At 33.3% G+C, this 18812-nt stretch overlaps 1 protein-coding gene and 1 non-coding gene across 4 annotated transcripts in view; both read left to right on the top strand.

Annotated features, from left to right (window-relative positions):
- The first annotated feature begins 2460 nt into the window (after nt 1-2460).
- Nucleotides 2461-18812, top strand: part of Rfx (regulatory transcription factor Rfx) — a 41072-nt gene continuing 24720 nt past the window's right edge. For 2 of the 3 annotated variants that reach the window (XM_089630951.1, XM_089630942.1), the window contains exons 1-3: nt 2461-2503; nt 11193-11368; nt 15660-15795. In XM_089630951.1, coding sequence (XP_089487077.1) covers nt 2497-2503; nt 11193-11368; nt 15660-15795 — 319 coding nt within the window. In that variant the 5' untranslated portion in view covers nt 2461-2496. Of the gene's footprint in view, nt 2708-11192; nt 11369-15659; nt 15796-18812 lie in introns of all 3 variants that reach the window. The other variant, XM_089630960.1, reaches the window with a different exon arrangement.
- Nucleotides 15116-15188, top strand: TRNAS-AGA (transfer RNA serine (anticodon AGA)). The gene has a single exon. It is a non-coding gene; the product is annotated as a tRNA-Ser (tRNA).

Below are 18812 nucleotides of genomic sequence, written 5' to 3'. Positions count from 1 at the left end.
ACTGCTTTAAAGTTCAAAATCTCCTACTTACAAACCCATTTTCGGTTATGATTTTGTTTTATAGTGTGGCAAATTAAGTTATTTATAAAATGATCAAAAAAAAATATTTATGCCTGAACATCCACAAAATAAAACAAAAGGCACTTTTTGGCCATGTTTTTTTCTTGCATAAATCAAAACAGGCGGATGGTGTTAAGCGGGAAATTAAACCTTATCGTTATCTACGTAAGGGTTGTTATTGATAGCGGCTCAATTTAAAATATTACACTACGTAGTGCATCGCCTTAATTTATTGATCAGCATACTAAATGGTAAGTGCGCACCTTGCTAAAATTATATTTTTTTTTTTAAACAAAAAAACTTTAAAAAAATATATTATTACATGAACATACTAAGTAGTGTTCGAATATTAAAATGATTTTTCCGAAACAGTCAATTGTTTTCAGTTTCGATTTTTACCAGTCAATTTATTGATTTTGATAAAATAATAATTTAGCATTGTCTTGGTGATAAAATGAGTGAATATTTCTGTTACCTGGACGTTGAAGACGATGACGTTTTGGTAAACAGTGAGTTTTCGAGTCCGTTGAATCCTTCCAGTCCTGGAAATCCATTTAGTTCTCTCAGTCCTTCTTCAAGTCCTTCAAGTTGTAATGAGATTGTCATTGAATATTATGAAGGTAAGACAATATTTTGTGAACGAAGTATAAAGGGTAATTTCATTTCGAATATTTAAATTAATGGTAAACTTGTCGAATTCCTCTACATGCAAAGGCTCTTTAAAAAAACAACGCTCGATTTCAACTTAAATAACTAATGGAGACAAACTATTTAAATCGGGGGTTTTAGTAAACAGGCACAAAATAGAATCGTAGGGTGTTGGTTTGGGTTATTTTAATAATTTACGTGTATTTCCTAACCTTAAAACATAACTTTGATTGAGAAAAATGAGACTTCAATGAATCTTTTACCATCTCCACCGACATACATAGTTATTTCTTGTAGTAATTAAGTTGATACCAAGTGCTATTTATTTCTATTTCGTGCAGCGGAATCCGACAAGCTTATCAAATTAATAAATATTATGATTTACTTACTATTCATGATTTTTACAAAATAATTAACAGACCTATTTGCTTTCATTTTGATTTTTGGGGTATTAGCCGTATTGCACTGTTTCCTCTTTTAGCCAACCTTTCGGACAACCTATAATTTCAACCGTTCCAATTATTGCAATTATTATTAAGTTGAAAAATAATCATTGTTTTCCATCCCACAATATAAATGTGTACCTATTATAATATTGGATAAAGTTTCCGAATTCCTTGTCACGCTTAGTACGCAAAAAAATAGTACTTGGTATAAAACATAATTATTTTACAATATATTCACCTCACCCCAGCCCCGGGTACCTCTTCCTTAATTTTGTCAGAATCGTTTCTCTTCGGGGCCTGCGATAAAAGAAGATATTCAAAATAAAAAATTCATGTTAACTTTACAGTTGGTGGCATCTGGCTAGTTAAGATTTTGTAGATATACAAAAAAATCAATGGATTTAAAAATAGACATTTGGTCGTTAGTTCCTCCTTTGACCACCTGCGAAGTTAACCGTGTCATGTGTGAGCTATTTCGAATTTTATAGAATTTATGAATATTCCGAATCGGACGGGACCCCTTATGTTGTATGATAATAAGGCATGAACGATTAATTTATACATTCACTTACAGATCTGATATTATTATTATATTTTTTTACGTTAACTCCACACAGGAGACCCTGAGGAAAATATTTTCCTCGGGGTAGTTTTATGGGAAGGAAGGAGAGGACGTTCTGGGAAGGAAAATGGTATGAGGGATGAATAGGAATCCGGGGGTCAGTATGTCCAGGAGTGACGGAGGTATGAATCATTCCTTCCACTGCGGTGCAAGGCGATGGGACGATAGGGTCCGGCTGGAGAAGTCAAAGGGTCTCCCACAACCGACCTCTCCTGAACCGGCCCGCCACGCAAATGGTGGGCCGACGCATCCGCAGCCGAGACCCAGACAACCTCACCCCATGAACCCAGTGCATGGCAGTGGGCAACTTTGCTAAGTCACTTATAAATTGTTGAATAATACTTATGTTTACATAATGTATAACATTTATTTATGAATTTATCATTATTGAATTATGTTCACGCTCTGGTGTTAAGATATTATACAACCGAGGCAAACAAAAATTCCTATTTCTAAAACCGATATCTCCATTAAAAAGGCGTATTATTTTATTCGATTGTGATTTGGAATTATAAAAGACATTTTACTTTTTGCATTAAATTTGTGTTATTGGTTCAATGTTAGAGATTTTGACAAAAATAAATTATAAGCAAGTATTTGAACCAGGAAGAACAGAACACGGAGCATTTGAAGTTGGCGCGCATGCGTCGCCGGGCGAGCGTCGGCCATTAGACGGTAGCCTAGGCGACTGGCGTAGCAACGAGTCAACAACTTGGGTACATGTTGGGTACATTACACATTTTTAATAAATTTAACCAAGAAAATTTGCTGTTAAATACTCGTTTTCCAGTCAAATAATAATGAAATGAACTAAAAGCCCGCCTTTGCATTGTGTCTTAACCAACTGTACTAGTTTTTGTGCCGTTTTCGTATTTTGTCGTGTTATTTTTGTGATTTGACGTACGGGATCATCTAATAAAATGGCTGACAGGTATATTTATTCGTCAATTTTATGTTTATTCCACTTTCTTATCAATGCAAAACAATTAGCCATGACTATCCTTCCAATATCTGTCGATATTTTATGTGTATTAGTATTTTAATCAGCGTGACATTGTCGCCTAATTAATTTCTCGTTGTGGCTTAGTTCTGGTGCTTTTGAAGATTTAAATAAAAATGTTGTCGCTGTCTAATTATGAAAAATGCGGCAGGGCATGGAATTTGTCGTCACTTAATTTAATAATTTGTACAAGTGTTAGATTAACCCTCTTTGGGTTCAAATAGTCTAATGTAATATTGGAGGTCATTGCTATAAGATTGATTTATGAATGCCTACCTACTCAAAATGTTAAAATTTTAAATAAATCTTTCAAATGAACTATAATATTTTTACAATGATCAATTTATTTCCTTCTAATTTTACAAAATAATGCATGCCATTGTTGATTTGTATGTGTACATATTTAAGTAGTAGACATATGCTCCTATGTACATGAACACACTTATATAACTGAACACTGGAGCTAATCAATCAATAATTAAGTCTACCTGTTGGTGCTCTCTCTTTAGTTTAATAAACGCCACACAATGATTCTTTGTTTAATTTATAACTGTACCTATGCCTACTTCTACACTGACCTCCTCCATCATTAAATCTGTAACTTTCTTTTTAATACAATACAATTCTTTAAAAATGCATGATGTAGTAGTTCTTTTACACATTCTCAATATATAATAATGAATACTTCTGCTAGTTTTCCCTATAATGTAACGGATTTGCACCCTCAGCTCTTTACTTAGGACACGTCGATGTAAATAGAGCATGACCAACAGCACGCTATAGGTTTTATTAGTTAAGGCGAAGCACTCGGAAGTATTGCAAAATTATGTGTTTCTTGTTGAAAATTTAGTCGCTTGCAAATATTTTAGATGCTTTAATTTAATGCTGTGAGCAGAATACATCTTGACCTCTGAATTAATAGAGAATTTTTTTTGATGTGTTTTTTTATAAAATTGCTAAAAAGTTCAAAATCTCCTACTTACGAACCCCCTTTCGGTTATGATTTTATTGCATAACTAGCTGTACTCCGCCACGCGTTGCTGTGGCTCAGTCTGTCTGTGCAGATAGAGAAACAATAACGCATTTTTCTTTTACGTCCAACAGATAGTGCTGTTTTTCAAAAAATGTTCATCTTCTATTGAGTATTTGGTTATATTTAAGGTCATTTCGAGAAATTTATCTTTTATTTAGTATTTGGTTATATTTAAAGATCATTTCGAAATGTCAGTTGATAAACAAATAAAATGATGCAAGCATGTCAAAATTGTGTTTTTCTCTAAAAATTAAATGTATATATTTTCTCTAAAAAATTTATGTTATTTATTTTTTTGAATTAGGCAATTCACCCCAAACAGAGTGCTTTGTAATCTATATTATTTTTGACCATTGAAGAACCGATAGAAGTATGTTGTGGGTTTGCCGGGTGTGTCTAAAGTAAGGTCAAATTCCCTTACTTTGGATGAAATTGATGTTTCCTTTGAAATCAGTAAAGATAGCACCTCTATAGATTTTCTGTTCAGTTTTTTGTAACCTGTCTCTTATTTTTTTAAATTTAACTCCTCAGGCTTATTTGTTCAGTTTTGGGAACAATCAGCTATTACTCGTAGAGTCAATTTGTTTGCTTTTCAGAACAGCTCATAATGGTCTCATAGAAATTGTTGTGTCTCCCTTGCCGTCAAAGTTAGAAATAGACAACACCAAGCTTTGTGTTAAAATAAAGAAGTTAAACACAGAATAATTAAAATGTACACTTCTATGAAACCTAAGGTTCTGACCTCAATTTGAGAAAAAATATGAAATTTTTTTTTTTAATTATTTTAACATGAAACAACAGAAAAGTGATGTGGCAATAATATTTATAATACATTTGTCTAAAAAAAAATGTGTTTTTTTTTATTATGATAATGAGTAATTTTAGTTCAGCATTTAGACAAAAGACGTTTTTATATTTGATTTCAAAATTTAATATTAAAAAAAATTATATGTTTATTTCTAATAATAAAATATGAAAGTATATTTTATCACCTTTCAATTTAGTTTTCGGAGACGTTCAGAAATATCCCATTTATTTGGATTTAATTGAGAAGCGGACATGCACTCAAATTATCTGACTCTTTGACAGCATCTTTAAGAAAGTTTAATGCTAAATCACTATTTTGATTAATCTTTGTAACGAATTGGTGTACATTATGAATACCAAAAAATATGCTTTAGATAAATTGAAGGTTTTCCTATCGTTTCGCTTTAGTAGAATACAAATTAAATAATAAATTACTCAATAAAAAATATAAATGTAAACTGCTAAAAAAAAATTTTTTCAATAGTAATGTACGAACGCGTAAAGGAGACAACTTTTTAAAAATACAGTATTATAGCCAAGATTATATGTGACAGTTTCACTTGATTAACTTTTTTGCTTTCTTATAAAATTATTTACAAAATAAATAAAAAAAAACAGTTTTGTTCTTGAAATTGAATGTTTCTAGACACCGTTTGTCAAGCGATTTTAATGCCTATTACCTACAATATAAGGTAAACCAAGAATATACACATTTTTGCTTTGTAGCTTCCTCTTAATAATATTTATTTGTAATATAAATAAACAATGCTTAATCAAGTCAAACTCGCTTTGGCATTTTCTGCACAAAACTCATTACAAATAAAAAGAGCCCTCCAACATGAAATGTAATGCCCTGTAGCCTCTAAAGGTAGGTAGGTTTTACCTGTCTGGTCTAGTTGTATCTTGTATATGAAATCTGTCAACCTGCGCCAGTATAATAGATGGGGATAAATATTAGATTGGGGTGTCTACCCCTCGTGCCAGGTCGTCCCATCCCTCGGTTCAATTGAGATTTTCACTAAGCATTTGAATGAATCACTTATTTAAGCTTCTCAAATGTTTAATAATTCACTTTGATTTTAACCCCATATCCTTTTTTGATTAACTAAATATTGGACTAAAAAAAATTACATTAACACACACGGAAATACTAGTCTTTTGGAAATGAAACTTCAAATACCAACCACGTTTATTTCATTTGCCTACCTACTTAAATGAAATTTTAAAAAATCTAACCTTTTCTCGATTCCTCTTTTTTTCTAGCATTTAGGACAGGTTGTTTCACAGAATTTGAACAATCCATCAAATTTCAGAGTTAAAATGTTTTTATTTGAAATTTTTAGTTCTGTTATTATTTCATAACTGAACAGTTTGGATAGTAATATTACTTGACAAAACATGAATTTTAATTTTGATGAATTGTTCAAATTATGTGAAGCAACCCATCCTTAGTTTATTAACACTTAGCATATTATGTAGATCCAGAGTGAAAGTTACTCTATAGAGTATCATTGCCCCAGTGAGAAACTACCGTTCAGAATAGAAAAATTAGTTGAAAGTTCAGCTAGGTTTAGCGACCAGATCTAATAGCACAATGCTCTTCTAACCTTCATCTTAATCTTCTCCACATACCACTGATTCCAGGCAGTTTGTGCCGGTATTACATAGATATTGACATTAGGGGTGTATTCTGCCTTGATAACTTCAGTCTGCTAGCTGGTTTTATTATTTATTATTCATCCCTTTTAACTACATTATATCCATATCCCGAAACTATAAAAAGATGAAATTTTAATAATGTTGTATTTTTTGATAAAAGATGAATTTGATAATATATATTTTTTAATTAACAGTTTAAACTCTTTGTCAATTCTTTACTTACTTTATTATATCAATTTTTTTACTGTTTTCTCAATAAACACTAATTTCAGTTGTAAGTGCGTGATTTGACATAGTCCAGCAAATGATTTTAAAAATTGGGACTGACTACCGCCATCTTTTATTAATACAGTCAGTCCTGTAGAAAAGATCTGTTTTCAAACTTTTGAACTGGTTAGTATATATAGTATAGGTTACTATCAGAGATTAGTAGCAAACCAAACTCTGCTAAACCCAGTGCAAAATTCTGAAAACGTAATCCGATAATTGTCAGATCATTTTCTTTAGCACAGTTTGTATTAATTCAGACAAGCGATAAAGTAGGTACTCAAAAAAATGGTTTTATTTTAATAATTATTCTATACTAGCTATACCCCGCCACGCATTGCTGTGGCTTAGTCTGTCTGTGCAGATCGAGAAACAATAGCGTGTTTTTGTTTTACGTCCAACAGATGGCCTTGTTTTAAAAAAGAAACATGTTTTTACCTGTCACAGGTGACATCTGCATATAATATAGGTATATAAAAACAAACACGTATTTGAATGCAATTGTTCTAATTTCAAAGTTAATTTTCAAGTTCTGTTATTATTTCAGTTCTATCAAGCAACTAGCCTATAATGATATAATAACAGAACTTGAATAGGATTTTTACAGAAACCGAAAATGAATGTTGAAATTTGATGAATTTTTAAAATTCTCCGAAACAACCCGTCCTAATGATTTTTAAAGTTTACTAATGGTGATCATTCGAAAGGTAATTCAGAATGTCTATATTTATTTGTCAAAAAAAAAAAAAATTATAAAGAAAATTGACAATATTATTTATTTTTGATAGGAATCCTGGGCCAAATATTTTATAAATACTTTTGAGCTTCACAAATCCTGCAATTTTAACATCCCGTGATTTTTCACAGGTCTGCGCTACTTTTTTAAACTTGTACACTCCATTGTGTGCGTGAGTGTTTCTTATGCAAAATATAGGTAAACAATGGTTGGTCACTTCTTTTTTTAGATAGTACACCAAGAGCAGGATGCTTTAAAATATATTTTATCTAAAGAAATTATGCATACATAATTATAATTTGAAAAGTACTATCATATAAAATGAAGTAATAAAAATATTTTAAAAAAATTTTTAGCTTTAAAAATGTGTAATGAATTAAAAAAGTCTAAAAGTCATATACCGTCATACATATTATTTGAAAGCAGGTGTGTGGTAGTTTGGTAATGGTGGGGGACCCTTATGAATGTGCCATGCCACTGCACACCCATGCAAGACCATCCACCCACCCCCATATATCTACAGCCAACAGCTTGCCACTAGCTAGTTGCCGGTTACCTATGACGAGGCAATTATACCTCAGATAGTTAAATGTCAGGGATGCACAACCATCTTATATTGTTACTTAATGAAATTATTCATCACTACTATTCATCAGATTATTATTAAATATATAACTATTCATCAGATTATTTTTTTATGTTTCTTTTTGATAATCAAAATAAAGGCTCATATAAACAAAGAATCAATGACAATTTCTGTTTATATTTATCTTTACTTAGCCCACTGGTTTTCTAAGCCAACAATTAACTAAAGCAGATGTTTTCCCTCGTCTTACTGGTTGGTTAAGAAACCTGTCCGGGTAAGACGAGAGTCTGGATTCGATTCCTAGTTGTGACCGTTATCTGTGTCTTGTACTGTTTCATGTTTCGTTTAAATTTATTAATATTATCTTCTTCTTCAATAAGAAAATAATTGACTGAACGTATTTAAGTTCTGTTTTAACTGGACACTTCATCTGAATTTTCATTGGAATTTCATCTTTCTGTAAATTTGTTTGTTACTTTCCGGTTCCGGTTGAAGATGGTAGCCGTTTTAATGGTTCAGTAATGATCCTTTTTTCAAATGTGAAATTGTCATGTTTATTTATAAAGTAGTTTGGTATTTAAGTACCTACTTACAATTCTTATGATTTCAGAGGAAATTTTGGTTTTTATAACAAGAGAAAATTAAGTAACATACTTATTTGGACGTGACGCCTGCTGTTCACGGAAACACCTAGTTAATAGCAACTTTGATTAAGCAAATGAAAACTAACTTATTAAAAGGTGAACATGAAAACTTTGAACATTAACGATTTGCTTCATTAAAAAAACAAATCATTTTTCTAACTATCAAAAGGGGTTTGTTACCCCTGCAGGACAGGTGCGTAGCCAGGAACAATTCGGTACCCTTTGCTTTGCTGCAGCCCCTGGCATACATTATTGTTTAGTTGCAAACGCTATCAGGTCCGTGAAATGAATACAGTTCTAATCATAAAGATTATTTGATCAATACGGGGCGGGTAGGTGCACTTCGATAGGTAGGTCTCACTCCCTAGCTCTGTGAGATGACTGCCTTTACTATCAGTGGGCTGTGTTGGCCGGCGTGAGTTCATTGTTGTACGGGCCTATATGGGAAACGAAAACATGAAGCTAGAAAATATTTTTTATCTAGAGAGTGAGTTTTTATTTTGGGTTTTCTATATGTGTAATTATGTGTTTTTGCACTTTTATCATTTGATGTGATGTATGTAATATTTGTTTATTTATCTATTTGACTTGTCTTTTGAATGGCTTGAGCCATGTTTGGGGACTAGATCTGAATACCCCGCCTCACCTTTCTCTTCTCTGTCTTCTTCTCCTCACCACTCCCTGGAGTCTCACAACATACCCCGATTGGCGATGCCGTAGTCCCACTCGCTCCGCTTAGTAGGGAGCAGATGGGACTCTTGTGCCGTATTCACACAAATAATATTTTAAAAAAACAGCTGTAAAGCCAACATTTTGTTACTCTGTGAAAACAATAATTACATATTTCTGTTGTCTGAATATTCTCAGCCAGTGTATTTACAGACATATTGTGTCACTGAGTTAACTAATATGATATTCATTTATACAATGAATAATGGTATGTGCTTAGTTACAATGTGAATTTGAATCTCAACCCGTTGACTTGTTTTGCTTTGTGTTAAGCGAGCGTTTTAACGTTAAACAGTTTGCTCGCGTATAGTACAGTGGTATAGCGGCGCCTGTCTGTGTTGGTTGGGAGACTGAGCGAGGAGGGGTTTCCATGGAGACCAGCCTGCTCCGGGGGCTGCCATGGTTACCCCACCCCATCTTCTCAACCCTGGGGCGGTTATCTTGCGCAGTGCCGCATTCTGACTAATCTCACTTCGATAATCTTCAGCTACTGTTCAGACATACTTTATATATTAATGAAATTTTTCCCGATTTTTGGGCAAGATGTTTTTTTCTGTTGCATTCGATAAATACTTATATATTTTTATTATTTAATCCTTAATATAATAATGCATGAAAGAGACCAACAGACCTAACATACTGAACTATGTCAACCGGGCAAGTTCTGACCCACAACTAAATGCTCCAAAAGACTACTTACTGTCTCGAAAGATCGAAAACAAGGAATATTAACACCAACCAAAATTAACAACCAAAACCAACCAACAAAAAGTCTCCCAATTCGGCTGGTCCCCGCGGGAGTTATAGACCACAACCCTCTAACAACAAGAAGAAACAAAATACTCAATATTGCAACTTTAAATACGAGAACCTTTAGAACCGAAGAAAGCCTACACGAGCTAGAGATAGCTCTCGAAGAAATAAAATGGGATATCCTGGGCATTAGTGAGATGCAAAGAAAAAAAGTTAGAGGAGGCCTATGCCAAGAGGCAAACTGAGCTTCGGGATATATTATAACAAACAAAACATTTATAATATTAATATACCTAACAGAGGTTCAGAATAAAAGGCTTATTATTATTATTATTATTATTATATAAATGTACTACTGAGGAACACCTAAAATATGAATTCAGTGTTTAGCATATTTACAGACATTTTGAAATTATTATGACATGTCAAATAAGTTAACAGCACCGGCAAGGAAAGGTTAATACATATTTGATTTCCAAAGAAAATTTGTTCCTTCAGCATACCCCAAGAATTTTTAAGTTCACTAGAAAAATTCTCAGTCACTTACCACTGTTTGTCTTTTAAAATGATCATTCTCATAAATATTTGTCCAATTCAAGCCTGTTTTATCCTAACCTCTTCCGATGTACACAATGAAGTGGCTCACCTCTTATTATACAGGATTACCGATCCGCCAAATGATTTGTCTACTCGGGAAACCAACTCAGAATCATTGATTTTTCCACTGAAATATAACTCTCACATTTTATTAATGCTTTTAATATAACACACATTAAGGAGGTATATTTAATAACACCTTTCTTAATTAATGTCATGAATTATTTAATTATTGGTCTCACGGAAAAAGATTTTATTTTTAAGACTGTCTTTGAGTATGTGTATTATTTTGTATAGAATCGTGAACTCTCATATTGTTACTAAATGTCAGCATAGCAAAAAATAATCTAATGATTATTGATACTTGGTTGTATACGGTACAAAACAATGATCCGCAAATGGTTTGCAGATCAGAGACGGAAACATAAACAAGAGAAGCTTATAGTAAGCAAAATATAAGAGTGGTGCTAGGATTTGTGCTTAGTAGTAGTAAAGATCGAAGATTTCAAACATGGCTTGGCCTATGTTGATTGTTTGGAAAGCGGATATTTCTTCTAATGAATATGTTTTTGTCTTGGTACTGATATAGGTTATTTTAATTGCAGATTTTGACTGTCCTACGGACGAGATAATCGTGAAGTCCTCGTCGTGCACCGTGGTGCGGCGGCGGGATGGGGGGCCGCCGCCCTCCCCTCCCTCCCCACCCCCCCTCGCCGCGGCACAGGACGAAGTCATCGTCATCCCCGCCAACGCTGACAGTCTGCAGCAGGCCATCCAGCAGGTAACCCTCCCTCAATCAGTCACTCGTGCTTCTCTTCCAATCCAGTCCCTCTTGTTTCTTCTCAATGGAGGGCTGCCTCCCTCCAAACCCCCTCGCCAAGTCATTGTAATCCCCGCCAACATTGACTGATTGCAGCGGGCCACCCACCAGGTAACTCTCCCTCAATCAGTCACTCTTGCTTCTCTTCCAAATCCAGTCCCTCTTCTCAATGAAGGGCCGCCTCCCTCCAAACCCCCTCACCAAGTCATTGTAATCCCCGCTAACATTGACTGATTGCAGCAGGCCGTCCAGCAGGTAACCCTCCCTCAATCGGTCACTCTTGCTTCTCCTCGTGAAATGGAAGGCCGCCTCCCTCCCAACCTCCTTTGGAATGTTTTTTCCGGAAGAGTCAGTCAGAGGTCAGTTAAGCAGAATCACCCAATGATACAATGACTGACAAAGATCCCCAATATTGGGGAATTGAGACACCACCATTATTATTTATTAGTCACTTCTGTTTGAGTACTCAACGATGGTTTGTTATCTTATCTTGAAATACAGCCATCTAGTAACTGGCTATTGAAAAATCAATATTTTCACACTGGATACACTGCTTATCTTGTTTTATGAATAAATTATTAATTTTGTCAAATATTCAGTAATTAGTGTTAAAAATAAATTATTAAGGCCTGTTTTCTTTCTAGATTCAAGCCAGTTCATTTTTATCTGAATGCATTCAGTCATAATAAACTTTTGAAATTAATATGTTAATTGTTGTTTGTGCTGATTTGAAACATCCTGTAAAATGCACGATTATCTCGTCTGTAGGACAGTCAAAATATGCAACTAAAATCACCTATATCAGTACCTACATAAAAACATATACATTAGAAGAAATATCCGCTTTCCAAACAATGAACATATGCCATCGCCACTATTTGTATTTTTTATCATTTTACGAATAGATTCAGATACATATATGCTAAAAACATGGCTCATAAGTAGAAATATGTTATACATACTAGTAATCACTATCAATAAATAGTTGTTATTCATTGTGCCATTAATAATAATAAGTAGTAACAATATTATGTATATTGATAATTAGTAATAATGTTATGTATACATATTTACATTATAATTGAACATGTACATCCTGTTGAAAAACTGCTTAATTTTAGTTTAATGGGATAGTACTTTTATAAAAGGGATTGAAAAATTCATATACATGTGCATTTTTTAACCACCAAAAAGATGTGTTTTCGCACATTATTTATTTATTTTTACAAGTTTTGCACTGAATAATTTTTTTAACATACAACACATAACGACACTGGTTCCTCCTTTGAAATTTGACATTTAAAATCAACAAATGGCGCTTTGGCAGTGTTTGCTATTAAAATAACTTTTAATGAAATTGTAAACTAATCATTGATTATTTCTACGATTTAGGACCCTATAAACGTTGGTCATATTAAAAATAAATATAACTTATTTTTATTTACATCTCTCGACAATTCACCGACTAAGTAATTTCTAGGTGTGAGTCTTCGCTGTATTGCGTACAAGAATGTTACAGAGCCGAAATTCATTTGTAAAAACTGCCCAACCGAGTGGCGATGTAGTTCTCCTATCTTTGCACTGGGCGTTCTTATGCGGTGAATCATAAAAATATATTAGTTTACCTTGGGTAAGGTTAGAAAGCGACCGACTTGTCTATGAACATAAATAACAAGGGAAAAACAATACAATTATACTATTGCCAATATTACGAAATGAAAGCTTCATTATATACCTATATGAGCGATTGGCAATTAAAATTTTATTCTTAGGTGTCACTCATATGACTGTTTTTCATTTTAGGCTGACCTGCTACTGGGCGTCCCAGAGCCAGGGTTTGTGGATATGCACTTGATAAACGCACCCGTCTCTTAGCCGTGGTTTTGGGGGCCAGTGGGTTAACTATCTCATTAAATAAATAGAATAAACATAAATATTTTATTATTTTTTTTGATAAATTAATGTTTTAAAGACAAGATTTTATTTATGCATAGCACAAAGGATAACAATTATTTTTATAAGCAATAATTGTTCGCCTGAAACACTCATCCACATTGAAAAAATCTCCTGATAAAAAATACATGACGACACGGGTTCGAGTCCCGTTGGCGTCATGTATTTTTTATCAGGAGATTTTTTCAATGTGGATGAGTGTTTCAGGCGAACAATTATTGCTTATAAAAATAAATATTTTGTTAGAATGTTTGATGTACAAAAACCCATTGCTTGTTAACCTAAAAATGATATTTCGCTTTTGAGATTTGCGTCCAGTTATGTTGCACTGTATTTTGTATGCATTGTGTTTTAGAGAATTTATTTGCTGATGCACAATGTGTTTTATTTTCAATATAATTTAAATTGACAGTGTCAAAAAAACATTATTTTAAATTTATTAATATATTTTTTAAATCATTTTTCGAAGAGAAAAAGTACCATCTTTATTTTTTAAGTTTAACATTCGAACACGCCTTTCATAAACATATATTATAAAGATGTTAACTGTGACAGGTAAAAACATGCTTTTCAGAAAAACAGCACCATCTGTTGAGCATAAAGCAACATGCGCTATTGTTTCTCTATCTGCACAGATAGACTTAACCACAACTACGCTAATATAGTATGTGGATGTCACCTGTGAGAGGTAAAAAGATCCAGTTTCTTTAAAACAGCGTAATCTGTTTGATAAACATTTTTTTTTAAACCGCCAACTCCTGAACGCAAAAGCAACACGCGCTATTGTTTTTCTATCTGCACAGACGGACTGAGCCACAGCAACTCGTGGCGGGGTACAGCTAGTTATAAATATAAAATATAATTTTAGATATTTTAAAATTTGTAATGCGAATATAAAAATAAATTAAGAATGGGTCACCTTACATTTTTGTAACTAATGTTACTGATATTGAAATAATATATAAAAATGCGCATTTTATTAGACAAAATTACAAAAGTTATTGTCACCTCATTTTTTTGCGGTTTAATGCAAAAATAATTGCTAAAAATTCATAAAAAATTTTTTTTCAAATTGCCTTCGGTACCTTTTGTTTCATAAAGGTGCACATTTGAATTCTTCTGTGGTTAACTTCTAGATTTGAATATAAAACATGTTGTTTTCTATTTCTAACACCGTTTAGATCTTATTTTTTACCATGACAGTAAGGAAGATACAAGGATTTCTATGAGACCATATGAGTTGTTCCCAAAAGCGAAAAAATTAGCATGAAGGGTTAAAAATAAAAATATAATATTAATATCAGGTGTCCGGGGGTGCACTAACGTCGGAGGGTGATTTATACATGATATTACACGTAAAAAACGTGAATAACTTTTTTAGAAATTCCAACATTGTAAGGTAGTTTTTACTTAAAATAGTTGAACTGTTTGGAAAATAAATATTCTTCAATGAGAAAAAAAATGGGAAATTTCATAAAACATTATTTATCTTTTTTACTTCTACCATTATGTAGAATCGACTCCCAAAGTTAGCGCACTTTACCCCCGGACACCTGTATTTACTGGTTTCACGGTCTATGTCAATAAAAACATCCAATATTCAATAAGGGAAGGTTATATCACGCATTGCGAAGTTCAAAATCTCCGCCATTGGCTGTTGGGATTGGGACCGCCTCTTCCGAAAAAAATGTAACAAGCAGTAATTGTTGAATGAAACACTAGTATATATTGAATTATTTCGCGGATAAGAGATAAGCCGCCATAGCTCAGTGGTCAGAGCTGTCGACCAGAAATCGAAAGGACACGGGTTCAAGTCCCGTTGGCGTCATGTATCTTTTATCAGGAGATTTTTCAATGTGGATGAGTGTTTCAGGCTAATAATTATTGCTTATAAAATAATTGGTAAAAGGATCATGTTATCGATGCACAGATCAAAAAATCTGATACAAGCAGATGTTACAGTTAAGTACATCTCATACCGCTAAGTTGTATTTTTTTCTGTTGGGTAATATTTAATTTTGTTTATATTAACATTGTCCCAAAACAGTTATTTTGAGTTATTTATGAATAGTTAAGATATGGATGCTTATTTGAGCAAGGTTTACACAAATAATGATCATGTAAAATATGTTTGAGCATAGCTTTAAAAAGTATTAATGATCGGACAGATGAGATGAAAAAATGCACTGTGTGGAGCTGATATCACCCACACATTTGGATACAGCCTGAAGGTTAATGGGGCTGATACATTGGTCAGGAATTGATATACTGATTGTAGGTTGTTTGTTTGTGTTTGCAGGTGACAGCCAACGGGGTGACGGTGGTGGATATGCGCAGCCTGGGGGGCGACTCGGGGCGCTCCAGCCCGGGCTCAGGGGAGCAGCAGGTGGCCGTGGTGCAGTCAGGGGAGGGCCAGCACTATATCGCCGTCACTGGTAACAACACTCATCCATTTACCTACAACAATGTACAAAGTTCCCCTGACCTAACCTAAAATATTATTCTCATTTTTAATATGATGAACGAGGTGTATTGATTGTTGATGTTTTTCACATAATATGATTGGAATGTGATGGATATTGAAATTCCAACACCCATATTTAAACAGGTTAGAAAACCTAATCCGGGTAGAAGGCCTAAAAGGCTTATGAAGTGCTAACCGAATCCTAAGATTGAAGAACTGTAAATCTCCATGCTTCACATTCAAAAAATTCTTAAAAATATATAAATTTTATTTATTTAATTACAAAATATTATAATTGTTAGTACATAATACTTTTTTTTTCCAAATACAGTAGAACCCCACTAATTTTAACCCCGATAATTCAATTTTATTTTTGTCCACCCACAAAAATTTGTTTGTGTAATTCGAAAAAATTCGATTTTTGCGAAAATAAATCACAAAATTACGTAAATCTGAATCTGAAAGACAGCAGCGGCGATAAAATGCCGAAAATGTATTTTTACATGGTTATACATCGTCCTAATTAGTATCATTATTTTGAAAATCTGAATCATTTTACACTGTAAATTCGTATTTTTAGAATTTATTTCGAATATCCGAGTTTGAAGGGCTGAGAAAATTCGTTTTACGCATGTAATATTATGACAGTATGTTTCATGAATTATGTGAATGTGGCTTTATTGGTCAAACTTAATGCAACATTCCAACGTAAAAAAGGTTCTCTACCCCCGGTCTAGACACTGATCACTTTGTACAAGAAACACTGAGTGGTTTATTTTGAGTCCGCATTACTTATTACTGGCAGTTGATTGATTGTTTATGCAATAATTTCATTTGTAATTTTTTGTGACTTATCTTTATGAATGAAATGCTGGTATTATAATGTCTGATTTAATGCTGCAAAGGAACTGTTTCTCCATCTTACGCTCCTCTTACAACTGCCCTTTCAGTAGGTGAGTAAAAATCAAACAAAAAATTGCTATTAAATATTCCTTATATATTCTGAGTCGAGGTATCTCTGATATAAGTAGGTAAGTAGTATAGTATAATGTATGTGCACAGGTATTATCTCCGTAATATGAGTTTATTTGGTATTCAGAAGAACCTTATTAATACTGACAGCCGTCAGCAGTAATCATCCCCTATCAGTGTGATCTCAGTGTTTAGTGGTGCAACATGATACCTGGCACCCTCCGCCGTTGAAATGGAGCTGCAACAGGTTGTATGAGGCCTGGAGGATGGCACGTGAGATACATAATATCCGCTTGGGGGGATGCCTTTTACAATGGCTAGCTGGTGGCATACACCTGTAATATTAAATCAGGGACCCCCTTGCATTGTACCCCTACTGCCCTGTAGATACCCACCCCATGGGGAGATTTAATAATGTAATGTAGAAGCCCTACGCTAATTAATTGCCGCATCACTTACCTATCCTGTTTGATGTGCACTACACTTGCAACATGCTTGATGGATTATCTCAATTATATTCTTTGGTATCAGGAAGGAATCCATAAATTTATTTCATTTGAAAGCATGTCTGATTTGAAGTTGGCTTATTATGAGATTGTTTGCCGGTGAACCTGAGCACCGTACCACTGTAATTTATCTATTTCCAGTTGTTAAGTGATTTCAAAACATACACTAACATCTTTTGTTTTTCCTGATACCACCCCTTATTTATGAGCTTTTTTGAAAAATATATTTTATTTAGTTACAAAATTTAACATTTTATATCTAGTTTACTTCTATTCTAAAACTACTAAGTATAAAAATATTCTATTACCTATGTACTAATATTTGGACTTCAAAACATTGAGACATAATCCACGAAAAACTGCAAGACTTTAGTCTTTTTTAACATTTTAAGGGAAGTTCATTGATCATTTTGAAACCTTTGTAATAAATATTGTTTTTTGTTACCGATAAATTTGTCTCGGGAAGTAGATAATATATGCAGTATGTAATGTACTTCTCCATAGATTAGAAATGTTTTTTTGTGTGTACGTACAAAAATTTTAATACTGTAAAAAATGTAATTTCATATTCAAAAAAATAAATAATTATTTGAGTATAATATTACATGATGGACATTGATCTGATAAAAGTGCACCCTTATTTCCAAACTAGTTGTATGCAAGGGGAGGGCATTGGGTGTATTTCATTAATAAAGGATTTTTTCACCTGAGTTGGCAGAGGGGTTATACCTCATCTCCCCACGGCCACCTGCAGGGGGGGGGGGCTTATTTGTTGCTAAGGATTATCTCCTCCAAATTGAGAGCAACAATACACACCCCTATTTAGTGCCAACCAAAAAGCATTCGACATAATACATCTTTATTGAGTATTCAACATTTTTTATCATCCCATATACAAGGTAGACTGTGCCGGTTTTCAAAAGGCTAAACTTGCTTTGAAGTTATATTCTCTTTGATCTGATGTTTATAAGGAGAAAATACTTCTCATATATTTGTTATCTGTTAAATAATTCTTTTTTACATTGACCAAAATTGTTAACCATAAATGACCGAAATTACATATGTAGTAGGTACACCGAGTGTATAAAATATATTTAAATTAGTATTTTTTTACATTGAAGTATTTAAAAAAATCTAATTGTGTTTTATTTTTAAAACTTGCTATATTCCGCCACGTGTTGCTGTGGCTCAGACTGTCTGTATCGATAGAGAAACAATAGCGCATGTTGCTTTTACGTCCTAGAGATGGTGCTGTTTTTCAAAAATGCATGTCCAACAGATGGCGCTTTTTTTTTCAAAGAAGGCATGTTTTTACCTGTCACAAAAAAGCATGGTTTTATCTGTCGCAGGCAGGTGACGTTTTTATAAATAGGTATATAAAAACACGTGTATATTTGAATGCGACGTTGTGTCAAAATTTCAAAGCAATCGGTGTAGAACTTTGGGAGATTTATGATTTTAAACAAATGAACACTTACATTTTTATTAATATAGATTATTAACCTTTTAA

The sequence above is a fragment of the Hesperophylax consimilis genome, chromosome 1 (genome assembly GCF_061612785.1).
Source record: "Hesperophylax consimilis isolate HC1 chromosome 1, BYU_Hcon_1.0, whole genome shotgun sequence".
NCBI lineage: Eukaryota > Metazoa > Arthropoda > Insecta > Trichoptera > Limnephilidae > Hesperophylax > Hesperophylax consimilis.
This window is presented reverse-complemented; position numbering and strand designations above follow the sequence as displayed.